The 27,454-nt window shown below is 44.8% G+C and overlaps 1 protein-coding gene across 1 annotated transcript in view; it reads right to left on the bottom strand.

The window, feature by feature from the left end:
• The window catches only part of slit3 (slit homolog 3 (Drosophila)), a 166,471-nt gene that overhangs the window by 76,250 nt on the left and 62,767 nt on the right, over positions 1-27,454 (bottom strand). The window contains exon 5 of the mRNA XM_068740660.1: positions 4,244-4,315. Within this exon, the coding sequence (XP_068596761.1) occupies positions 4,244-4,315 (72 nt within the window). The remainder of the gene's footprint in view (positions 1-4,243; positions 4,316-27,454) is intronic.

Here is a 27,454-nt window from a genome sequence, read left to right as displayed (position 1 = left end):
CACAGCAGAGCAGGTCGGGAACTTCTGCATGTGTTTGTGCCGACACGGTGTTCTCACCCCCTCTCTCTTAGGCGCTGTAGTCATAATTCAAACAAACAGCCATCCTGCACTGCATTGTGGGTCGTGAAGCATGGAGTGTGGAGGCGTTTTACGAGGGGGGGAAGAGAAAGGAGAGGATGACAGGAAGGAGAGAGTTATAGAAGGAAAGCCATGGGGCCGCCTCTTTTTCATTCTTAAACTGAAATACTGTGCGGTTATATTGTTTGCAAAAATGACATATAACTTTCTTCGGAACTACCTGAATGTACGGTGAGGCCGTAGCGGTTGAGAACAGGTGGAGCCAGAGGGGGCAAATTAATTCAATTTCATCATAATAAAAAGGAGGAAAGAGAGGGAGACGGTAGGCGGTTGGAGAACAGGAACAAAATAAGAACACAAAGGCTCGATAAGATAAAGATCCGCCTGTGTGGGCACTGAGGTGCAATCCGAGGCCACCCGGAACAGCTGCACCTTATCTGATGCGCCCATTCCCATCGGTAATCCCACCACAGAGGCCCCCGAGCGTCAGAGACTCACATACTGTACGCTGTGATTTAGCCGTCACAACGATCTGTGGATGATCGCATTTATTTTATTGTTGCTTCCTCAATGGAAGCCAGAAGCCTTTTCACCTACCTGAACGCTGGGACGTAACCTTTATGGGTCTGAAGGGAAAAAAGTACTTCATTTTAAATGGTATTCAGGGAGTAGCTCATGTTTTATGTCTGAATACGCACCAATCGGCTGCAACTTTATCCCTACTGACAGGGCAAGGCTGTAGTAGCTCCTCGCAGATGACGTGGGTTCAATTCTCATGGAGGTGTTTTTGCGTTCAATTCATTTTCTGGCACTTTTAGGTGATGATGTAAACTTTTCTGCACGTGTTATTTTTGGGAAATGAACAAACTTTTAATTGAACTGAATGTGATCAGATCTGTTTATACAAGGACTTTGTAACTCCTGAAAGAAAAACAGTGTGTTTGTACAGTTATATATGCAGACATATATATAAATTCTCACCCTAACTAATTAGCGGAGGCTGAACGAAGCAGTGCTGCATCGTTTTTGAAGGTTTTATTTCATTAGCATGCTGCGTCTTTGCTGGAGCGCTAGCGGCTGTTAGTCACGGAGGAAGGCTTGCAGCAGTGAAACTCCACTAATATAATTTAAGAGTTGTCCAGATTGATAGGCTTAAAACGTATTTGGCTTTAAAAACTCCCATCTTGACTTCAGCGGTTAAAAACTGTAGTAACAATTAGGTTAATTAAAGAAACAAAATTTGGTGCTGACCATACCATAAAGTGAATTATAGGCTGCGGTGGGGGAGGGGCAGAAAACTAGCTTGATGCTGGTACCAGCAACTTTATGTATTTCACGCTCGATTCAAGTGATCTGACATGGATTAGTCAGAAACACAGGGGCAGCCTGTTTCAACCAGCCACGATCCCTACTGCATGAGATGAGATAAGATTATGAGATAAAATTATCTGAACCAAGATGAGATCAAATGAAATGATGAGATGAGATAAGATGAGATGAGATAAGATGATGAGATAAGATGAAATGAAATGATGAGATAAGAAAAGATGAAACAAGATGAGATGAGATGATGAGATAAAATGAGATGAAATGATGAGATGAGAAAAGATGAAACAAAATGAGATAAGCTGATGAGATAAGATGAAATGATTAGATGAGATAAGATGAGATGGGATGAAATTATGAGATGAGTCTACATGCACACACCTATGGGACAGATGCAGGGTTTGAGGCCGAATTTGCAGGTTCAGCAAAGTAGCTAACCTGATAGCAGGGTGTTAGCAGGGTCACTGAGTTTGTGTGTGTGTGTGTGTGTGTGTGTAAGAAGTGCAATGATTGGTGACGCTACGCTAGCCACAGGATGAAAGGGAACAAGACCGATATAGAGACTCTGCTCTCAGACGAACAGAAAGGGCGAGAGACATATATTGAGTATGAGTGAGGGAGGCAACGAGACAGTAAGGGAGACAGAATAAGATCAAGGAAGAGAAAGAGAGAGAGAGACATATGAGAAAATCAATGCTGTGTCCACCAGGGACAGAATGTCATGACGCTTTTTTCCGTCTGTGGTATAATGGACGATTGGAGCCTTTTACTGCTGGAGTCACCTTGTCTAATGGAAGAAGGGATGGATGGAGGGAGGTCAAAAAAGGAGAGAAAGAAAGACAGGAATCGTAAGAAAAGAGAGAGAACTTAAAGGAGGGTGGGGTGGTTACAGAGCAAAATAAAATCAATGAAAGAGGATTTGAAGAAAAGAGTGAGGAAGACCAGAAAGGAGAAACGGGGGGAAAAAAATAAGACAGATGACAGTACACAAGAAGCAAAAGTAGACGAGGAAAGTGAAACTGTTGATAGGGATGATGCAGCTTGAAGATGTGACAGATGAAAGAGAAGGTGATGGAGGAGCGAAAGGAGGACAGGGAGCAGAAAGTCTATCAAACCGGAAAAGAGAAGAAAACCAACAAGGACGAAATGAAAGAAAGTCAAATGACTGAATCTGTTTGTGCACATTTTAACACAAATGCATAAATGTTGAGCGCTCAAGGGTTAATGATGATTATCGGGAAGAACTGGGAATAAATTCAAGCAGTCGAAATCATCTCTGCGAGAACCCGTTGCTAAGCAGTGTTTTCACTTGTGGGTGAAATATTGCAACGACGGCGCCAACCCAAACTCAAGAGCAGAATTTCGAGTGAGTTCACCGATGGTCAAAAAGTTCCTGAGGTCATACTTCGGCGTTGAGAAAATACCGCCTGATGTACGCAGAGAGAGGGGGTGCGAGATGAGCCCAAAAATCACCATGGAGAACTGCAAACTGAACGGCAACACGGCTCCAAAAACTCGACCAGCGGGGCCGGATGTTAATGAGCAGCTCCTGTCAGCTTTACAAAGAAAACACTTCATGTAGTCGAGGAAACAATCGAACCACAAGCTTAGCTTGGAAGCCGCTACGGCGTTTGTGATGATGTCACATGGTCACCAGCAGACTGGCCGGCTGGCAGGACCGCAGTCTTTTACAGTTCGTTATTGGAAGTGGTACGAAAACAGCAGCTCAGAGAATAACGCCGGCAGAGCCTCGATCTCCGGACCATTTCGGAGCTTTCATCGTATTGCAGGAGGAAACGGATGCTGATTCATCTTTATCTACCGCGCCACAAACATGACACGCGGTCGGATGTGACCCATCGTTGCCACGGTGATTACAACCATGACTCACTACCTTCTGAGTTGAAATCATTTTTTTTGGTGAACTTTTTACTTTGTTTCGTTTGCATGGAGTTCAAGCAAAAAGAAGAGCGCTGATTATTATTTGTTCAAATTGCAATGAAATCACCACAAAAGACAATCTGGATGAGATCACACTCATTGTAGTTTGCGTCTTCCTCCCGTTCTTCTTTTTTAGTAAAAAAAAAAAAACAGCTTGACTTTTGAATTAGGCTGGAAGAGCTTCCAGAAGGATGGCTTATTATCTTTGTGCCTCCTGCAGGCATTACGATTCTCCATTTCTTTCCTGTGTAATGTCAGTCATGACTGATAAGACATGTCTAATCTATTCTATTCTATTCTATTGCCTTGAGGACATTGTTTACGCCCCAGTGTCTGTCTGGTTGTTAGTTCCCTATGCAGCATCAGCTCAGATTGATCAGTCGTTATTGATGAGGAGCATTGATCGGGCGCCTGCATTGATCACACTATTGGTGATTAGGATGTCATGAATAAATGACACGGCGTTATTGAGCACTCGTCATGACGACAAAACCTCTATGGACAGGAAAAGATGGGAGGAAAAGGAGAAGAAGAAGACGAGAAAAGCAGGATGCAAAGTAATGGAAAATGGGTATTTGAATATAAGGTCATTGAAAATGCAGGCTGACAAGCCCACTCATTAAATATTTAGATCAGCAACTCAACATTTACGTTGCTACTTTATTTCACGAAACGGAAATATTCACGTTAAAGGCGTCGTAGGATCAGAGAACATTCATCAACCAGGTTTTCAATTAAAGCTACTAGATTAGGGTTTCGTAGAGGACACTCGTAATACCTTCGACTGCATTAAAAATGGGATAAACTTGATTGTGCAATAAAAATAGAAATTCAATTCACCATAAAAAAAATGGTGCTGGTGGAGAAAGAAGGAAAAGAGAGGCGCGTTTGTGCTTACAGGTTCTTGACACTTGTGATTCCTCGGAAAGCTTTCCTGGGAACCGCCTGAATCTGGTTTTCGCTGAGGTCTCTGGAGGGAGGGAGAGAGAGATGACCTTACTTTAATTATTTAAAGCACTCAAAGATATATGAAATCAAATGATAAACAAAACCACAAAGATTTGGTCTACACACACACACACACACACACACACACACTACAAAGACACAGGCAGAAGAGACAGACAAAGGAGGGAAATAATGACATGACATTTATCATCATTGGAACAATTTGGCCCGAAGAGCTTCAAAGACAAAAGGAACTATCAGAAATACGCCTGGCCCAGCTTGAAGTGTGTGTGCCATGCAATGTTTGTGTGTGTGTGTGTGTGTGTGTGTGATCGAGTGTGTGCAGAGAGGTAATCTGAATAAAAGAACTCAGCCTGTGTGTGTGTGTGTTTCTTGTGCTTTTAATGTACAGCCCTTCCGACATGCAGACGGAGGAAGCACTCAAATCTACGCACCGGTTTAAACACCAACAAGGGTTTGTTTTCTTCTTACATGAACCGCGATGAAGTACTTTTTCTTTTTATTCCTCTCTAACGAATACCGATGCGAGCTAAATTACTCCTGATGTGACACAACACATCGTCCGGAACTCTATTGCGTATCGGGAAGACAAACGTAATGACAAAGCGGGAACGAGAGGCACGGGGCGTCGACCGATATTCAGTTTTGTCTCTTTAAGGTTGTTTATGTCTTTCAGGCAAATCGATGTCCCCCCCCCCCCCCCCCGAGACAAAGTTCCCCTCTGGGAAAATAAACGTTTACTCTGGACATACATCCATAACACACACGTGTGCTAACAAAGCCAATCAGCAGCAGCGCACAAATACACAACCGTGTGTGTCAGACTGTCAACACACACGCAGAGACTTCTGCCTGCACTTCTCTATTTGACCTTGACACACACACACAAAGGTGACTTTGCTCCAATCGTATTCTTAGCATCTTTGTGTCGCACAGCTATGAAATACTTTAGATTTAGATTTAACACAAGACAATCACACATTACTGCACACGCTAATTTACGGACACACACATTGTTATTCCAGAGCCGACTTTCATCGGGGCTCTGAATGCTAATTGGCTCTCTGCTCAGAGACACATTTGCGCAGCTAACTAGGTTTCATCTTTTTGGATGTTTCTGTTCCAGCTCTGAATTTTCTCACCCCAGGCTTGATGGAGAAAGTGCGTCTGGGTCTGTATACTTCTGGGCAAGGGAAATACGCGCTTTAATGTGTAATTTTTGCTCAGCGCTCATGGAAAGGAAGCAGGGGGAAAAGACAAACCTTTGACAGCTAGGAATGGTTTTGTGATATTTGAATATGCAACACAGCGAGGAAATATTTGCCTGTTTACACTTGGTGTTTTAGTTTGACACTTTCTGGCGGTGGGTGGGATGTTTCTGAACGCTGACGGGGCAAATAGGAAACAGACAGAGTGCAAACTCCCTTCCCAACATGCCTCCTTCTCTGGTAACGCCAATTATCTCTCGTTCCATACATCTGCATATCCATCCATCTATTTTGGCCGGATCCCATGTGTCATTACAGCCGATAGCTGATAATGGTAGGAACAGCAGGTTTGTATAAAACTTTATTAATACGCTCATGTTCCCAAGGGACGCCAGGCATCTAATCCGATCCGAGAAACCCGTTCCCAAACTGCTTATCTTGACGCAACGTCTCAACTGGTGATGTGACCGTTGGCGTCCCATTTCCTAGACAGACGTTTCAACCACTGCCCCTAATAACTCTGTCATGAGGGGCAAGTCAAAAAGCGAGGGGCACTCGAGTTAAAAAGAGAAATTGGGATTGAGGTTTTGTTTATAGTTATGATTTACATCGCTTTAAGGTCATCCTGTCGTCTGTGGCTGAGAAAAAGGCAGAAACTAACAATGGAAACATTAAAAAGTTGTGTTTTTTCTTAAAGTTCCAGTTGGCAAACAAATATTTTATTGTTTTGTTTACCCGACATGATACTTGTCCATTATTTCTGTAAGTAAAAGGAAAGCCGAATACATAAAATAAGATACATTACGGGGACTCTGTCGAGCTTTAAGACTCCATATGTTTTTCATGCCCAAGCTGCGTTCAGCTTTATCTTATTTTTGTTTGCTTAGTTGACATTTGGGGAGGTGTAAACAAAATACGGAGCCCTCATTAATGTTTTTATATGAGAAACTATATACGGACGTATTTCAACCGGATGTTGATGCCATCCCTAAAATGTGTTTGTAGTTAGTTAAGTCAAAAAAGCTTAATCCTAAAAAACCTTGACCTTGAGTGGGAGTGGCCTAGCAGCAACAACAGATTTACATGTTTCATTTTCAAAAATCTTCATAGAGGACAAAGCGAGACAAAGACTTTCAGAGACTTTCACATTCAATAAGAGTCTTCTGGCACAAATTTGATCAGATTTGAGTTACTGGAAAAATAACCTTCTGTCATTTAATTTAATATTTGAACACAGTCGACATCCAGAGCGTTTATTCTTCATATAAGCAGTCGCTGTGGTCTCATCTCTGTGACTCACACACGCCGACCTTTGAGTAAAGGCTATCACCAAAAGGAGATTGGACCGCGATCCTTGAAAAGGACACGTTGATAGATTAAACAACACAAACCCAAAAATACACACACGGGCGCAGGCAGGGATGCGCTCGGCAGCTGGATGGCGAGCGCACCAGTTTTAACCAGATTCTGTCTCTTTGGTCCTCCACTGTTGCCGAGTTTAGCATCCATACAGAAGAGGGATGAAATGAAGAAGAGCGCAAAGAAGGACAGGAAGAAGAAAAGAGCATAATGTCGCAACAGAAGAGGAGGGACAAGCCCCCCCATCTATTACATCATGCCCCCCCCCCCCCCCCCCCAGCCTCTGTTAGAGCTTCCCAAGCCAAGGCCGCCCCATTCTGGGCATGGGGTCTGCGTGCGGCCCCTGGAAGTCTGGAAGGATTGAGGATGCCAGCAAGATCCGCTTTGGATTAGGAATGCGGCGGCGGCGGCGGCGGATCGGGGCAGGGTTTGCTCCAAGCCATCACCTCCTTCATATTAAGTTCCATTATTCATGCAATAATAACACTCCCCCAAACCCCATTGGCCACGTTGGATATTACTATTAACCCTTTATTGCACACATTTATGGTTACAAACACTGAAAAGCAGTGAACATGCTAAAGAAATGCTCCTTTCTCACACTGGCGGCCACCGTTCACACAAACCTCAGAATGCCACACTCAAACATGACACATGTGCACACAACCTTTCACCGGGCTCATCCGGACACGAGTCTGGGCCGTGACCCACAAGCAGAGGAGGGGGGGGACCAGTCCGGTTTGATTCTAATCACACGGCATCATGAGGTCTCACACAGAGATGACAGGGGTGTGTTGAACTTGTGCGGCAGGGAGGTGCGGAATTCACCTTTGTGCGCGCGTGTCCTTTAAATTAAAAGAGCAATGACTGCAATGGAAGAAAGAAAGAGAGAAGACCCTCAAGTAAGCTCAGTGGGGAGTGACGAAAGCGAGAGGACAGCAACGGAAGGACAATCTCGGGAGAGGAGGAAAGGAAGATGGAGGCGGCGCAGTGTCTTTTCTGAAACCTGAGAAACTTCGAACGGTTGAGTCAAACCTCGCGTCCCCGTCTGTCTTCCTCTTCTCCGTCTCTTTTTATTCTTCCACTCCTCCCACTATCTCACATTCTGTCTTGGTGTCTGTCTCTTTTTTCCTCCCCTGGGGGTTGTAACTGCATTTAATATTGTTCCATAAAGCCGAGTCATAAATATCGACCATGGCTAGCTCATATTCCCTGTTTTTTAAGGCATCCTACTGGCGGGTGAGACCAAAGTCGTGCAGCAGGTATTGTCCTGGAGACGTAATTCACTATCCTGTAACAATTGGACGAATTAAAGTGTCCTTTATACCATTTTAAGTTTATTTTAAAGATGGAATATTCAATTGTTTGAAAGCATTTCCAGTGCAAATGCAGCAACACTCGTTATATGCAGTTAAACTTCCACATAAAGTTTGTCCGGTCACCACAAAGTGAGTTTAGGCATGCATTAATAATCGATATGCATGTGTAGATCACGACACGACATCGAAGCAGGAAACAGGGAGGTCCGCTGCACTGTGGAATCTGAAAGGAAATACATCTTTTCATACGATGCACTAACGGTTATTTTATTGGACAAGTCGAAAAGGATCTCGCAGCAATTACTTTCATTTCTCCTTGGAAAACACACAGACTATAAATGCTGCGTTTATGGAACTGCTGCAGACATGCAGCCCCGGCAGCGCTCCATGCATTCACAGAGGGAGCCTTCCCATTCCAACCTGGGTCCACACATCTTGGCAACAGAGTCTCTCGACTCGAGTGATTCCCGCTTGTGCCAACAAACCGGAGGATGCATTATCCAACACGCTGGCAGCCGACTGCAGACAGTAGGACATCTTTAAACAATTTGTATTCAACATTTTGTCATTGCTTTTGGTCCCGAAGCAATTTTCTTTTCTTTTTTTTTTTATAATCTTGAATAAATGTTTTCATGTATTTTTTCCCCTCATTGCCAAAATGTACAAGTTCTTTCCTCTCTCTGCACTTTTGAAGCAATTCTTTAAAAAACTGCACACACTCCCTGACGGTTTGTCCTCTGTGTCTTGCCGTACTATTGCGGTCACACGGAGCGGCCTTTCGTTTTGCCTCTCTCCATCCCGTCCTTGTAATTCTTCATCAGTCTTTTGACTCTGTGCCCTTGCTTAGCCATGCATCCCGCTACCGCCCCCCCCCCCCCCCCCCCCCGAAAGACCCTCTGATGTCTTTGATTTAATTAAGCGTGCACTTTATGAATAAAAATATTGCGCCCCGCTATTGATCATGGCAGACGGGAGGACGGCGGCCCGGACCGGCAGGGGCGGGGCCGGAGAGGACATCCACTCTTCTAACTCGCTCCATTACACTAAGCTAAACGGGTGTGTGCAACCTTTTCCGTTGTGTGTGTGTGTGTTATTGTACCTGTGAACATACAGGTGTGTGTTTCTGCATCACATGGTGTTAGACGTGTGTAGATTCACCGTTGGACCCACTGTGTGGGTGTTTTGTGTGGATTTGAGTGAATCAGCCATCGGGGAGCCGTAGCATCAAAATCAAACTAAGTGTTCTTGAATTCTCTCATGGGCCTTTGCGAATCCTCTGTTAGAGACAGACCACACACACACACACACACACACACACATTCTTCAAACGCCTCCCCCATTTCATACACTGCATCAGCGTTATAAATGGACATTGTCTGCACTTTTCGTCCTCTCCCACTCGCTCGTTCACTTGTGCTCTTTCCCCTCCTCTGCCCATCGCTCTCCGTAAAGGCTTGCAAGTATCTATTATGTTTTGTCAATACTGTAATTAAATTGGACAGCTTAATGCAATTCTCTGTGATCCATAGGCCTTTATGGATATAAAAGCTTTTCTGGCCCCGCGCCCGAAAGACGTCCAACAAATTTAGATGAGTTACCATCAGAGAAAAAAAGAGATAGTTGGAGGGGTTAAGGCAGCGGGGCCTACACGTGGTCATTTGTAACAGACTAATTCACTTTAATGTCCCCGATGCCATTTTGTTTGACTATATCTTCTTATTTGAACCGCCATCCGCGGGACTAAGCGATATTACTACTCCGCCCCACTTTCTGTTTTTTCCCCTCTTGTTAGTTCCTGCTCTCCTTGTAGTGCTTCGGCTAAGCGATATTGCAGGCTCTTAGGGACATTTATGGAGCTAATAAAACTTCAGCAGCTAAGGATCAACAGACATTAGAACGGACACAGAGACAAGACATAGATGGCTGGAGGGGAGGGCGGATTAACGGGCAGACGGGGAAAAATAGGAACAATTTACAGAGTGATAAACGGAAAAACGGGTGGATTTTATTTTGTTGTTTCTCCTTTGGAACAGATTTAATAAAAAGAAAAAAAAAGGAAAAGATTTAATATAGAGGGTGTTTTTTTTCAATTACTATGAATCACACCGGATACTAAACTATTAGTCTGCATCTATAATAAGATGAGAAATTCAGTATGAAATCAAACCGTTGTTAACCGTGATAAATTCAGTGACGGAAAAAGCTAACTATGTCCATTACTGTCAACAGCTGTTTAGCGGCTTAATTTTTTATATTTTAATGAAGTGCTGTTTTTATAATCCACAACATTCTGGGGGAGGGGGATTCTCTCGGCTCCTGGGGTGGGGGGCAGTAATCCTTCAATTAAAAGTAAGGCATGAAAATCCAGAAAAGCAAATCAAAGGAATAAAGAAATGTGCTCTGTTCTGTTAACAGGAAGTAATGTCAGCCTAATCTTTTAAAGCATGACTGCAGTCATGTTGCGTGATTAATGCGGGTTTGGCTGACGGCCCATAGCGGTAAAGATTTACCTGTTATTTGTGTGCTGCAAAATCCCAGTGGGTCAAAGGATTTGAGATTCAGCCGTACAGGTAAAAAAGATTTCAGACGTAAAGACGTAATTGATGCTTCAGAAAGATCAACCCTCTCGACGAATGAGCCTCTGTGACAAGCGGATTTGAAGAATTACGCAAAAGGAGGATTTTGACTGCATGGGTATTCTCATTTAGAGAAGAGTCAAAGATCCTCAACTAAATTCTATGAGAAATTGATCAACCAGCGTGAGGCTATTTGAGATTTGGCTCTAAACCTCTGATTTGGAGTCAGACCCGGTTAATCTGCGCATCAATCTGTACAAAATAAAATATTGTGTGCAGAGTGTGATTTCAAAAGTCACGAGTCCCGTCTTAAGATGATGATCCTTCATTGCACGACGTGATGAGGTGAGGAGATGGGATGCTGCCTGGTGACAGAGGAGATGGACACACAGCAGGGGAGTTGAGAAGGATGGAAGGAAGGACAGGAAAAAAAGACAGGTAGGTTTTAGTGAAGTCTGGATGGAGGTATGGAGAGAAGAATAGATGAGGAGGGGTTAAAAAAAAAGCTGACTGTGGTGTTTAGCTTTTATTAGCATCACGGGAGCAACTCAGGAACCATAAACAACGCACTACAAATCAACAGATGGAATGAAGAAGTGTGTGTGTGTGTGTGCAACTGAATATGCACTACTATATGTGTGTGTCCATATTGAACACGCAGCACCACATCTTCACTCAGGGTGTGTGTCTCGGAGGCCGGCGTGCGTATCTTCATCTACGTTGCGAGTGTGTACACGCTCGACATCTCTCAGCAGGTCAGCGTTGCCAGGGTTACCGCAGGCCATTCTGCTGCTGGGCCAATTAACTTTTAGCACAGAAACAGAACACAACCGAGCAGGTGTCTTAATGGTGCCGCCGATAGAGAGAGTGAGCAGATGTTTGTTCATTTGCATTGTGTGGCAGCGAAAGATGTGTGTGAGGTAGAAGCAGAGAGAGAGAGAGAGAGAGAGAGGAGGGACACACAGCCACCTTTGTTGTCTCCGTGGCAGGTTGCGTCTTTTCAGGATGCTAAGAGACAAACACAACTAAGGATGAGATGCAGGCAAATGTGAGTGAATTAGTTAGTAAAAATTAAATCACAGCCTGATGTTGCCCTGAACATAACGAAGCCATGATAGAAAGACATAAAGCTTGGAAGCTGTTTTAGGCTGTGATGTTGTGGATCAAGGGCACGCGGTAATCTTACCACAACTTTAATAATATTTTTCTCTTTGTGTCTTCAAACGTTTTTAGCAGTGGTTTTCCTGTAAGGCAAATTCACATCATGTTATACATATTTATTTGCGAAACCCTTTAGGAAATAAAAGACAAAAGACTTAGATTTCATAGCTCGATATATAAACTGCCTCTTGGAGTGATTTGATTTTCAACTCTGCACATAAAATACTGTCCAGTAATTTTTTTTTTAAAGAATATTTCAAAATGTAAAAAGCCATTGCCTTCTTAATTAATTTCTGTGTGAAAATCACTTTCAACCTGCGTTTCCCTGAGCGCATCGTGAATGGACGCGTCTCTGTCGGAGTTTATTTGGTGAAATAAAGTGATTGTGAAGGCTAACAGAGCGGTCTGTCATCCTCCCTTCCTGTGCAGCAGTGGGCTAATTCCTCTGACAGACTGTCTTCCACAATGGCTACTGGCTTCTGTCTTAGCCTGAGGGCTTGCTTCAGTGTGTGTGTGTGTGTGTGGTTGCTATGCCGTCTCCAGGCCCTAATCGTTTTAGTAAGCCCCATGATCCAGTTAGAAACAGCGAGTGGCTAATGTCAAGGCTAACTGTAAGAGAGGGATCTGTGTTAGTTTGCGCGACTAAATCCATACTGTTGTAGAGACGGGCTAAATGCGATGATCACTCTTCCATCCTCTTCTGTGCATGCATGCTGCAGGGTGTACCGTAAGAGCAGCAGTGCCCACTAAAATCAGATTAAGTGGATCCAAATGCCGCAGATTCTATTGTTGCTCCGCAGCAGACTTTGTCTGTGGTTCAAGGAAAATCAGGCCAGAGGGGGAAATGGGATTAGTTCATTTTGCTGGTAATGCAGGAAATAAAAAGAGAAGGATATAAAGGTGAATTAGGTTTTAAAGCCAGGTATTTTCTGACAAATATTAATATGCAACAGTGATTCATGAACTGATGAGCAGACTGAAGGATGCAGTTTCCAACCAGGGACAGGTGGGAAATATCCTAAATTCTGCTTTTCCTTTAGTTTATTCAACCAATAATTCAAGTGTTTTGCTCAGTTTTCGTTAAATAGTATAAAAAAGGATTCATAACCACATTGTGATATTAATCTAAACGTGTCCAAACAATGATTGTGCACAAGAAAGCCAAAAACAGAGCAGTTTTACAGTGACCTAAGGTAATTCAAGGATGGAAATCAGAATTTTGTATTTACTTTGCCTGAATCCGATACTCCGGGGCCGCTCCGCTCACACCTCGCGTGTTGTCTTTGCATGCTGGTGTTTGATATGTGGCTCGGTGCAGCATGTAGAATAAAATGTGCTTGAAGCGCTCGGGTCGTGATTGAAACAGACGCGATGATCAGCAGTTTTGTCACATAAAATGAAACTACAGCTGAACTTGCCTCACTGCCGTAATAAATGATAAGACACTGGCGCATGATGAACAGCCGGCGCTAATGGCTACGCCTTCCCTGGCATGCAGGAATACATTCAGCCAACTCTCTGTTCTTTCCTCTCTTTCGCCCCCTTCCAATCAGTTACTTTACCCCCCCAAAAAACCCCAAGATGCACCCTGTCCTTCAAATATTGTAATTCCCCATTCAGCCATTCCAATAAATTCTCCTCCAACACCTCCTCCTCCTTGTATGCAAGGAAATAAAGTCCACCTCAAAAGTCGTGATATTGAAATTATTCATATCCCGCTGAAATATATGTAGAGGAAGAAAGGATGGAAGCGGACAGAAAGAAATTGAACCAGCTTTTCCACCCACCCAATCACACTGCATCACAAATCACCGGCGCCGCTGCTAATTTAGGGGCTTTACGGTGTGCAGGTCTGGGCTTCCTATGGCATATGGAGTGTGTGTGAGTGAGTGTTTGTGAGTGCAGAAGTGTGTGCTTGCATATTATAGTTGGGAGAGAGAAAGAGGAAAAGATGATTTAGGGGTAATGAGAGCCGGTAAAATCACGGTGCCCGGCGACATTATGGGACTAAATCTAATCTGCTAATGGAGGGGGGGGGGGGGGGGGCGTGGACTGGGGGGGGGGGGGGGCTGATGGAGGAGGGGCAGGAGTAGGTGGGAAAGAAAATGAAGAATGGGAAGGGCAGCGATGGCAGAAATGAAGGTTGCAAACATAGGGATGAATGGAGGGCAGGAAGAGAAGATGAAGAGAGTATGAGCAGAGATGATAGAAGACAGGGAGGAGCATGGGAAGAAAGAAAAGGAAGAAATTCAGAACCAACAAGACAAGGTTGAAAGGAGGGTGCAAACAAAGACAAGGTGAAGGAATGAGGAAGAGAAGAGGAAAGAAAAAGACGCGACGAGGAAAGGAATAAGATGCTAATAACGCTGATGAAACAGGAACGGAAACAAGAATGCAGAGAGAGAGAAAGAAAGAAAAAGTTCAAGGACAAGATGAGAGGAGGAATGGAAGGTTAAAATGTGAAGTGTGTGCACATTAGAAGAACCGCCTGGGCTGGGGGGCATCGGGGGCCAGGACAGCAGAATCAGAGCGTGTTGCAATCATGTGGGGTTCTGTCTGCACACACTACATACATCACGCACACGCAAACAGACACACTAACCTCGCTGCTGCTCAAACGTCCTCATCCTCTGCAGCAGGCAGCCATTGAGCAGGAATTGTTACGGACTGTTCATGTTTCCCAGGATAAATCGCAGCCAGTGCTAATTTCACAACTTTATAGCTTAACCTCAACAAAATGCCAAAAAACCGCATCACAGCGAGACGATGGGACACAAATATACTGCATCTAGATAGATATAGGCATTATTTTATATATTTAATGGCTGCTTTGTCATTGGTGCATCTTCCAAGCTTAGATAAAGGAGTTCAAACGGAGCATCTTCAATAAGAAATCTAATTCACTCACACGCAGGCAAACAGTTCTACGGTGGATGCGAGGACCCTCTTACTGTGAGGAAACAGCGCTACCCACTGCGCCACTGTGCCGTGCAGTCCCTATATGCATTCAACCAGATTCAAAAGCTCTTCATGCAAATCTCACGATACTGAAACGGTGAAAACAAAGTGAACTCTGGGCGAGGTGGCCCCCTCTGCTCCGCGGAAAGCATCGCAAGCCTGTCACAGTTTATTGCGTTGCACGGTGTCGTACCTTATTGAACTCCTTTTTATGACTCATGTGTCTCTGATCAGTTCAGTTTAGAAACACAATCTCCAGTTTGAAACGGAACCTCGAGCCACAGCGGTAAACTCCTCCATGGGTTTGAAATCCAGACGCTGTGAGACTGCACCCAAAACCTCAACAATCTTCTATGATGAACACAAACAGAGCAGCGCCGCATGGCAACTCCATTACCTTGAGAGTAAACAGGGCCCCATTTCTGCAAGTTATCGTATCTAAGCTACGGCATCAACACACAACAATTAGCTAAGAGGTCCAAAAACATACAGCACAGAGTGTATTATAGCAGAGCATTAGTGCGTTAGCTTCAGGCACTTTACCTCAGAGAAATGTCGACTTGGGTGCATTCGATTTAACACCGAATCCAAAATTGCCCCTTTCACAGTCAACTGCTGTAAAAAAAAGACATTGATTCCCATGAAAACATTTTAACAAGGTCCTCAAGACAAAAGGAAAACTCTTCGGTCCCAATAAATGACGGCAGGACAACGCTAAGCAGCGGCGAGCTGCGACACCGGGTCAGAACGTCTTGCGTTTGGGAGAAAAGAAAACACAGATGCAACACGACACTGCAGCTCGGTCAATTACGGCAAATTACAGTGAAATTCTGCAGCGGCTCGTGTCCTCGCGAGGTCACGTGCAGCTTCAGTACAAGCGGCCGCAACTTGCCTTCCTCACTCGGGTCGCAGGCGTGTCGCCGCAATCAAACAGCCATTAGTGTTGACTGTTACAGCTGAGGGAACGCAGACGAGGGAGGAGATCGGGTCAGGAGGACGGCTACGGAACAAGACAGGCCAGATAGCAACAAACACGTTTTTGCAGATCACTCACAGCTATTGGATAAAAATAGAACCGAACAGGCCGGGAGGAGAGCTGCTGGATGGGGGGGGGGCTGAAGCCCCACTCGGCAGGTAGGCCTCCTCTACAGGTGAGCCCCGCCTGCAGAGCTGAATTGCAATTGGAACATTACAAAGGGTGAAAGAGTTAGCATAGCTTGCGTCCTTGCATTGAAAGCTGTAGTCATTTATATTACATGTTTCATTAGCCTGAAAACAATTCAGACGCTGCACGACATAATTTCCTCGTTAAATGCGCTCCAAATTTGTCATTGTTGGACAGGATTCAAACCGACACGTTGTTCATTAAGCAGAGTTGGCACGGAGGGAAGAGACAGACGAAGAGAAGGGGTGTCTGCGCCCCCCCACCCCATAGACACACACCTGTTGTGTGTCCTCTCAGTTGTTCTTCCTTCACCTTGTGTTTGTCAGTGTAACTGTCTCCCTTCTCTCTAGAGGAAGAAGAAAGACAGAGACTAAAGGGATCTGCGAAACATTATCCTCTGCTCACCCCGTGACGTCGAGAATCTAATAGGCTCCCACCAGGGAATTGTGTGTGTGTGTGTGTGTGTGTGTGTGTGTGCGTGTGAAACATACAATGCAGATGTATTTGTTTGTACTTCAAACATGTGCCTCAAAGAAATAATACAATAGATCAATGTGTGTGTTTGCAGAGATGCTCAAGAGGGTGTGTGTGTGTGTGTGTGTGTGTGTTCTCATTTCCTCTGTATAGAGATTAGGGCCGAAGAAGAGCAGCATTATCAGACGGCTGGAAATTACATCTCAGCGGGAGACTCGGATCCTCTGTTCCTTTTTCATCCCTTCTTCCACACCTCTGTCTGACCCCCCCCCTCAACCCCTCCCCCATCTCCCGCTGCTCAGATTTCATCTTCTTATCCTCCGTTACAGGCTTATCGGTGCTTTTACCTCTGTATCCCTTGCTCCACTCATCCCTATCATGACATCCCTTTCTCCGTGTTTTGCCCACCTTTATTCCATTTCTCATCCGTCCATCCATTCATTCCTCCACCTACATTTCCGGAGGTCGTCCACATCGCAGTACGACGCACCACGTCATGACATTATTGTGGCATTGATCAATCACCGTTGAGGTTTTCCAATCAAACTGTTGCTGCTGCCGAAACCTAAGTGTACGACACTGTGTGCTAAAAGGACGACTGGAACCAGATTGAATGACTGTCGCGTCATTCCGGTTGCTACAAAAAGCACATGTTGTTCTGTTCTGATATATTATGTGACAACTGGTGAACAGAAACTAATTTGCTTTACATACGGAAAAGTAAATCCAAACCAGAGGAGCACATGAGAGGCGACGGCGAACACCGATGTCAAGCTGCGTGTGCGTAAGGCCGTCTCGGCATGCCGTCATTTTCATCACGTCTCCTCTTCCTGTCCTTCTCATTGGGCAGTCCGGCGTCGCCATGACGACGACCACAACAAACACAACAGCAGACAACGATTAGAAGATTGCCGAGGCAAATGATTGTCGAGAGCTGACGTCGTGCCACGAAAAGTTTATGCAACAATCTTTTTGGATGTCTCGCCCTGTTCCCTTGGAAGCACGTGGCATCACATCATCGAAGCTGTGGCATGATGTGTGTGTGTGTGTGTGTGTGTGTGTGCGTGTGCAAGTAATACAATGCATGACAGAAAGAAAAAAACCTAAGATTTTAGGAATAAATATTATATTAGAGTCAATAAAATCAAAATATACGTCCATTCAGTGACATCTTGTCAAAGCTTTGATGTCTAACCTAATGTAGACGTGCAGACTGCTGGGTATTTCCAGGAAGTGTTCGCTGAACTAAGTTTATTATCACTCCTTCAATCAAGTCAGCGAGTGTGAAACATGTGGAACAGGATGTCATTTCCTGTGAACACACACATACACACACCGCACTGTCTTTCATGTGTGCAGCGGTACACCAAAGAGAGGAAACCCCATCGCTACCCGCACCACCTTTCTGTGTGTGTGTATGTGTGTGTGTGTGTGTGTGTGTGTGTGTGCGTGCGTGCGTGTCGTTGTTTGGCCTGCTGATGCTCTCTGTGCCTTTCATTGGCAGAAAGTAAAGACAGGAAATGAAGTCATTCACACTGACAGCGACACCCCCCCCCCCCCCCCCACCCATGATTGTAAATGTTAGACGTTCCCCTCCATGAGGGGCTAAAAGCATTAAGCCGCATGCTGCGCAATCGGTCCTACAAACACTAATGAAATATGCAATCAGTGTGACAAGTCTCTGTGGGCTGGTAGAGAAATGAAAGATGAGTGCACAAAGAGGGAGTGACCGAGAGAAATGGGCAGATCCCCTCCGGTTTGGCTGCTCGAGAAAATGCAGGATGACAGGAGAAAGGAAGAAAAACACACACACACACACACAAAATGATGCGACAAATCGCCCCATCGAAATGTTAATTGCTGCCAAATGGCATGTTTGAGTAGGTTAAGTGGACCCTGTGAGTTGGTGTACTTTATGTAGAGGGTTCAATAAAAAAACAGTTTTCTAAACACGTAATTCCCCAAATATTATTTTGTGTCAAACGGCAGAGCGTTTGATTGCTTGTCCTGAAGGCGACTGTGCAGTTTTGGACGACGAGCGATCCACTGGATGACGCTGGTGGACGCCGGGTGGCGAGGTGTCGGCTCACCTGAGCGTCAAGCACCGCCGAGGGGGACGCCACAGGTTTGCGTGGGTGCAACCATTTTGGTGGAAAATTAATTTCCTCGCATTGCAGATATACGACTTCTTTCTGAGCGGCGCGATCCACGGAGTGTCCTCCGGGGGGCGATTAAAGACCCGGTGTCACTTACAGGGAGGTTAGGAGGGTTAAGTGGACCGGCGCAGCATTAGACAGACAGAGGTAATTTACCGCAATGACAAACTGCTGCACTGCTCGTATGAGTCCCACTGCGCTCTGTGCTGAGATGGCAATCTGACACACACACACACCAACGCTGTGTGAGGAATCCAGGGTGACCAACCTCTGCCTGAGGTGGCCAGGGCCATCGTGGCATCACATGGTTCGCTTGATTTATGATGCATGTCACACTGAGAAGCATATTGAAACGCGCAGGGGCGCCGGGCGGAGCAGAGGAAGCCCCTTGGGAAGGGAAGGGAAGAAGGCGGGGTTGTGGGGTTAGGGAGAGAAAGGGGACAGAGGTAGGAAAGAAGAAGCAGGCGAAAGATGGGAGAAAGAGATGAAGTGATGAATAAATAGAAAGGGAAGTAACAAGGAGTTCATATTTATGAACGGAGAGAACGGAGGATGCCGGAAGGTAACAGTGTACGTTCCAGGAAAATGAATGGCCGACCTCCACCAAGCGCATCGAGTGTGATTACCTGGGAGGACATAGGAACCATTTACATTATAAGCAGGTACAATGTGCTGCATTATCTGCTGACGTCAACCCCTTCTCATGCACGTGTGTGTGCACGTGCACATTTGAGAGCATGTGTGGCCGCTAAGTCCGTGTATCTGAGGCCCGCAGCCAGCAGACACTTAAAGAACGACAAGGAGAGAGGGAATATTCAAGCCAAGGCTAAAACGGTTCAAGGTCGGTGGCCACGGATTGGATTTCACCTTGAGAATGTGTTAGATTATAGCAAGGTCAAAAGGCCTCAAGCCGCTGATGAGGAGAAGACTGTTTAAAATGAGATGCTAAAGATGATTAAACCGAATGAACGAACGGCACATTCATCTGATTGACTTCGACTTTTGTCTTTCAGATTCAGCACAGACAATCTTTTATCAGCGTTTTATCGTCTTTATAGAAATCACTTTCCTGTTTTAGTTGTAGCTGAATTTAAAAATATATATATGTTTTTCTTAAAGGTGTCCTTCCATATTACAAGTCGACTGGGATTTAGACAAAGCCTGGGAAACCTACTTTATTGTGACCTGCGGAAGTCTTTCATTTTGTAAATGTTGATTTTGTTCTTTTATAAGTCTGGAAGGCGCCACGTAGAGAACCGGTAGCGTGACAAGCAAAGAGTAAATACAACGGCCCTGTTCCTGTAAAATCACAAAGTCTTCAGAAATAATTTGATGTCTGAAAAGTGTGGTGTGTGTGAGTGTGTGTGTGTGTGTGAGACAGAGTTACAGTAAGAGTACAGTAAACCTAGCTCTTTAAAACGGCTCATTTCATCCCAACATCAGCCAACACACACACACTGTCTGATCCAAAGGCAACACACACACAGGCTTAGCAAGAGATGCACTCACACACACACACACACACACACATGCGCGCGCACACACGCGCACCTTTGCGCTTCTACTGCTACAAACAAGACACAATGAACCTATACAACAACATTTAAGAATATTCTTTTGAATACGAAATGGTCCGTTTTTCACTGACTGTGTACAAAAACCTCTCATAACTGTCTTAAAAAAGTATCTGATATATGAGGCGATGAGCGCTTATTGCTGGGAGAATTTGTCCTTTCCCTTGTCCACATATTTCTTACTCGTCGGAGGAGGAGAACAAAAGTATTTTAATTTCACCGTTGACAAAAAAGTATTCCTGGCGACAATCTAAAATTGCTTTCACGACGCAGCATTTGAAGCCTTCTGCACGAGCGTTATCGAACCCGGTGACCTGTGCCTTTGCTGCGCTACATTAATCAATGACAGATTGTTGATAACCTGACATTTCTCATAAATGAAACGGGAATTGACTTTTGCATTCACTTAAAACAGTTACAGTAGAAAAGCAGTCAAAGACAAGAGAATGAAAAAAGACAGAAAACAAAAAAAGAGAGCCAAAACGCACGGAGAGAAAGGATATCTCATCACTGCTGACAAAAGGAGAGGCGATTTACAGTCTTTGTCTCCCTTAATGTTTCCACTTAAACCACAGAAGAGCTCGCTGATGTCAGAGCCCACAGTTTCACTTAAGCCTTCACACAGAAACATCATCCCTCCAGGAAAGAACCTCAAGTTGTCCATCTTTCAAACGCTTCCTTCCTCTGAATGGTTTCCAAATAGTCTCGTTCATCTTCTTGAAATCATTTTGAAAAGGTTATGTTGCAATTAATAAAAAAAGCTTTTTTTATTTACGTTCTTGTGACAAATTGAGGTTGAAATAAAAATTGTAATACAAAAAAGAAAAAAAGGAAAATCTGCATTTTACAGTGAGCCATCTCGATAAAGATTTCTTGGGAGGCAGAATTGTTTTTATTTATTTGTGCCCATTTATGACATTTATTATGAGAATATGTAAAAATATTCTTTCCTCTTTGGCTGTGTATGCGTTTAGTTCTCTGTGCTGTATTTTATGGATTTGAGCTTTCTACTCATGGCAAAGTAAAAAGTATATTTTAATCAGGTCGTGGCTCAAAGACTTCAGTATCAAGTTTTATGGCTAATAACAACCCCAAAACGTATACTTGGTAAAATTCAAGTAAAAAAAAAGTCTGGAGGGCTGCAGTACTTTTCAATTATCAAACACACTTAAATGCTAATACCCAATAATAATAGACTAACTTAGGGCTTGGAGATGTGAAGATTGAACCCTTCAACATCTGAAAACATTTTCTTTTCTTGCATTAGTTCATGCGACTCAGACTGACTGTAGGAGGGAGACTATAAAGCTTGCCATCTGTCAGTCAACTTTATGGACCCCCGATAGGTTTCTGTCCCGCCAACCTTAGAACCATGACATCTCTGCTTTCTTCATCCAGTTTTTCCCTTCAGGTCTCAGAGAAACATCCACCACCTCCCAGCCACCCAGAAATCTGGTTCCAGTTTGAGGCAGCACTGAGGTCTGACGGTGGGGGTGGGGGCCTCAGAGGCAGCGTATAAATACATAAAAAAAGATGCAAAATACCCACAATTTCCCCTTTTTTATTCCATAAACTGTTTGCGCAATTCCGTCATTCTATTCCTGAAGTTAACGGGACTGCGGATGGATAAGGTTGTTGTTATGACTTCACATGAGAGAATAAGCTAATTAAGTGATTACAGTCAGATCCAAGCGAAGCAGGCCATGCGTGGATGGAGACATTTTAATAACACGCTTCTGTTCTCCCTCTTCATGCCTTTTTTTGTTCCATACGTGTTGTCTGATCTATGCGGCTTCCATGCAGCCTCCCCAGATATATTTGTTTAGAGCTTTGTCGTTCCCCTCTCTGGCTCCCTCTCCTTCAGATGCACGTGTATCTGATACGAGTGCAAGGCGCTGGCGGTCTTTTGGTTCCCAGGGTCTTTTAAACTTGGACTAAAGGCAGGTTGCCACGGTGATCTCAGTGCAGAGCTGAAATACCTTTTTATGTCCAAATGTACCAAAGAAATAAATTGCGCATGCATTACCATGGAAGTGTACTAAACTACAAAAGGATAAAGTTTAATTTAACCAAATTTTAATGACAAATAAACACATTTCGGATGATTTTACGATGCTGCATTGGGCTTCACACTTAGTGCAGTGGCCGCTAAGCGCTAACCGCTAATCGCCTCAAGCCTTGGCCATTCAACCGGCGCCACAATAATAAGCATGCATGTTAAAAACCAGTAAATCCATGGACTGAAAGATGCTGTCAAAGCATCCACTTGAGACGGAACGTGTTCAACTGTCGGCGCCATTTTAAAAACAAGTATGAATGCGTTTGTTTGCATGTAGCAAAGGTGAGATTAGAACACATACAAGATGTGCAAATCATTGTGGGTAACCTTGAAGAGAGTCGCTGCGGTTTACGCTTTACTGCCGCTCTCTGCTATACTGAATGGCTTCACCCGTTTGCCGCTGCCTCTCACGTGGCTCCGCCCGGGCGCCTGCCGTGTATGAATTACGCCTGTGAGACATAGGTCAGGTTACGGCGTGTGGTACTTTGGTCCTGACACCTCGGTGGAGACCCATATGGAGTCGCACAGATTGGAGGTGAAGCACAGTAGTTTTCACAGCCAGCAGTCGCTCCACATATGGAAGTCATAATATGGCGGGGGAGAAGCGCTTCGGATGGCGGCGTGGTGCGTGCGCACGGCGCCGTGATGCGTGTGCACGGACGTACGTGTCAAGAAGGAGCGCATGCGGATCAGTTTGTACGTGTGAGAATGCCGGGATGGAAGCGAGCATGTGTCCGGATGACGGTATGAAGCTACAGGTCTTTCATCTACAGGTGAAGTCTCGGGGCAATTTAGGCATGGAGACGACAGGACCTGACCCTTTTCATTTTTAACCCCGACCCCCCCCCCCCCCCCCCCACCACATCTATCATTTCCTTTTCATCTGGCCCTCGCCTCGTTCACCATTTTTCTTTCTTTGGCGCTGCCTTTGCATCTCGCTGGCGCTTTTGTTTGATGTGAACTTCTGATCTGCAATGCCTTAAGTGTGTATCTGTGCCTTTTTTGTGCGTGTAATTCTACGGGGTACCCTCGCATCTGGGGGTCTCTAAATGGTAGCCAGCCAATGGCTCCAAGATGTACTCCAGCGTTGACGCTGATCTCTCGTCTCACCGCCACGGAGACCACCGTGCGTGTCTGCTGCCTGAGAGTTACGCGTTTCCATATTACGGAGAGACAGCGACTAAGACAAAACCAAAGCAACGTCTTTCTTGTGGTTGAGGCCTGATAATGATATGAAATCGGGTTTCCCATGTGTTCCGCGTTGTTGCTGTCTTTACCCATCAGCGTCTCGCTCCGCTTACTTCACACTAAGTCAGGTGAAGGAGGCGAACGGCTAAACACTCCCTGACATTGTGTACGAGTCATTTCCAGTCCAGCTTCTGCTCATCCAGTCCCTGTTTTTTTTTTTGGACATTCCATCGGATAGGGCCACTTACCACAGTGGCCCTATAAATAGACAATCAGGATAAAAGGGTGATTTCTTACAGTATTTATATATCATCTGCTGTTCTGAGGTGAACATCCTTGATATAATCCCATTAGCCTCATTTATACTGCACCTCTGTGACAGTGTATCTCTCGTTGTACAGTATATCCACTATGCAATGACAATAAAGGCTTTGTATTCTATTCTATACTAGTCTATTCTTATGAGAGCCTCTATCTCATCAATCTGAGGCTAACGGCTTCTCTCATCTGCTGGTCTGTCACGCAATACGTTAGCGAACCTTTTAATCCAGCGATACAAAATGGCAACACGTCCCACATGTGCAACGTAAATCCCATCCACATGCTAGACTTACACCACAGGGCAAGATGCTCACCTGCCCCGCCGTCGTGTCGAAGGCATAAAAGGTTCAACCAAAGCCCTGTTTCTACTGGCTGAAGTGGGAACGAAGGCTCAGACGGAGCCCCGGTAGGTGTTCCACATTCCGTTCCACGTTCCGTTCCTCGCTGAGACACAGTCGGGGTTTTGCTTCATTTTTCCCAGCTATTTGATGTTACGTTGGTTTTGTTTGACATGAAGTGATGTTTTAAATATGTTCCCTTGGTGTTGCGCAATACTTAAGACAAAACCATCTGGCGCAGAACCGGCAGATCATCATCGATCCAAAATGCCATAAACTGGGACTTTAACAATGGCTGCCACTGTCAGTGCAGGGCGATGCCTTCCAGAGGCTTGGCATCGCATTATGGCACAACAATCGTGGCCTCATATTCCTGTACAACTTGAAGTAATTTGCCCTCATGAATAACTCCATGCTTTGTTTATTGTCCCAATCAGCTGAACTTTTATCACGTTGTTGAATCTGTGCCAAATTGTTGGAAACATTTTAACATCTCATATCTATGCAAAACGATTTGACAGGCTTGATGAAGGATCGGGGATCAGCTTGAATCTTTCTGGCAGCTGAAAGGTCTCAAATTAGTTTAGTCCAAAATTAAATCCAGATTTTTAGGTGGACTTTTGATCTGCACTGTGTTTCTGCTAATTGTCTCCATTGCAGCTGGTTGTATTTAGAATGATATAAAATAGAAACGCACAAACACGCATTTGACTTCTCTTTTGATAAAACTCAAATGCTTCGTGTCTCCATCGTTCAAGTCCTCAAACTTCACCAAGAGATGTTTTTGATTTGGGTCTGCAGTGCACGATAAACACGCTGCAAACACACGCTGCTTGCTAATTATTTATTGGATGATAAGTCGTCATTCATAACTGCTGTGGCTCAAATCGTGAGTCGAGTTGAATCTCGCTCATGTTCTATGATCATCAGTGAAGACCAAAGACATCATAGGATCAAAAATGTCTCAAAGCAAGAAGTCTGTCTCTGTGGTGAGTGCTTTTTGAAAACGTAACACAGATTGTGTGACCAGCTGATGGTGGTGACGAGTGATATTTGGAAGCCATCCTGGCTCTCCGGTCCTCAGGATCTACGGTTCATATTTGAAGGGTAAATCTATGACACACATATGGACGTCTCCTCTCTGCTTGCCAAAACCTGAAAGACAGAACGTCTATCAGCCAGCAGGTGTCCCCCCCGCCATTCCAAACACACACACACACACACATGCAAGCACAAGCAGATACACAAATACACGCAATCAACGGACCTTTTCAGATCCCCTGCTGTCTGGTTTCTGGAACCCATCCATCTTCCTCAACTGTCAGTCGAGTGTCAAAGACCTTTTGGAAACTCTCAGTCACAGATACACACATTCACACAAACTCACATACACAAAAAAACAGCACATTTATGCTCACAAATACTCCCATCTATAACAAATATGGGCCAAGGCGCACCGCCTCAGCAGCCCTGTCTGTAGGATGCATGTGAGTGCGAGCGACTCATGCCTTGCCAATCTCCGTAGGAGAAGGCGGCGCCAAAGTTGTGCATGGATGATAAACGCTGCATGGTACAAAGGCATCAACACGTGGGCACCCAAAAAGTCACTGGACAGCCGTTTTCCGTCCCTCTTTCTCTCCACTGTCTCTCGCTCATTTCCCCCGCCAGGTGTTGAAAGAAAAATAAAACCAGTCTTTTCCACTGTGCCACTGCTTTCAAGTCCAGACTGCATGTGTGCACGCCGTTAATGACCCGGCGCGCTTCAGATGTCTCTGTCTTTCTGCGTGTTTCTCAGTGTTTGCGACCACCTACGTACGGTACAACCGTAACGCTTCCATTCCTGCGAGCCCGGCTGAGGGTAAACTCAGACGCAGCCCTGCATCAATCATCCGGCCAAGTCAGCGAAAATAATGAATGCGGGCACCTTCCTCTGTCGTTTTGTGTTGCAAAGACCACATGTCAATCAGAAAGTGTGAAAAATGCATTTTTGTTATTGTTTGTCGTCCAACTTCTCAGTTCACCACATTATCCAGACATCAGGTTGCAGGAATCCATCCATTCTGACTGAATAATCAACGTTCGATCTGCCATCGTTGTTCGTTACGTATGGAGAGGAGTCACTACAATTGTGTTTCTACTGGGTGGTACCGGCTCTGATGAAAGTCCAGGCATCCACTTTATTGGTTTAGCCTCGGTTGCAGTTCCAAGAAAGCTGAGCAGTTGCTAAAAGCAGATGTGAAGACGCAGAACGCAGCGTTCTGATTGGTCAGAGCTCTTCCTGACCGTGTCGTTTGTGAGCATCCTGCACAGCCCAAATCCATGCCTTCCCACACAGCCTGGATGAACAGTGTGCATCAGCTTGAGGATGAAGTCAGGCATTGCTATGACAACCAGATTCAATGAGACAAAAACCAAGTCGAGTCGAGCCGTGCAGAGCTGCTAACACGTGATGGAAACACGGCTCGAGTCTTGAAACGCAAAGTCTGAACAGCTGAACAGTTGTGAAACCAGTTTAAAGAGAAAATACACACTTCTCTGAGCTCCTCCTCCTCCGCTAACAGCGTGCTGGATTTGGGGTGGTCACTTCTCCTTCACACACGCATCACACAAACACACAAACACACACTGTAATTTATGACTGTCATATCCATGCTGGACCATTCTAGCGCTTCTGAAACTGTCTGCAGGGTAATCCATCATCGTGTGTGTGTGTGTGTGTGTGCATGTGCGTGCGTGTGTGTGTGTGTGACAATGTTAAATTACTGCTGTGGCACATTGAGCCCTGGCTATTACTCTAGCAGATGACACCCATTAAAAGAGGTGGTGGGAGATGGATGCTGCCAGACAAACGGAGACAAACGGAAAAACAATGGTAGATCAGAGGATGTAAACATGTTGTAAACAATAAAATAGTTGTAAACAATGAAAAAAAGATGTTTAAAAAAGGAAGGAAATAATTCAATGAAAGGATTAAAGAAGTGCAGAGAGAAAGAGAGAACAGATAAAACCACCCACTGTTACACAGCTGGTGCCAAGAAAGGTTCAAACACACACACACACACACACACACCATGAAAAAAGAAGTAACAAGGAATCAGACTTGGCTGACCTCGAGAAGATGCCATCAGCCTCTCTATCTCCAGCTAAAATACTGTCGGCCAACAGCAAACACACACTTCCACACCGACGTACACACACTTTCACACTGCTGCTTTTTTTTAAATCTCTTTTCCTTTCTCTCAGTGAAGAATCCGTGCGCGTGTCGGTGCTCATTATGTAATAGT

This window comes from Brachionichthys hirsutus, chromosome 6, assembly GCF_040956055.1.
Source record: "Brachionichthys hirsutus isolate HB-005 chromosome 6, CSIRO-AGI_Bhir_v1, whole genome shotgun sequence".
Taxonomy (NCBI): domain Eukaryota; kingdom Metazoa; phylum Chordata; class Actinopteri; order Lophiiformes; family Brachionichthyidae; genus Brachionichthys; species Brachionichthys hirsutus.
The sequence above is the reverse complement of the archived record's forward strand: the minus strand, read 5'-3'. Positions and strand labels throughout refer to the sequence as shown.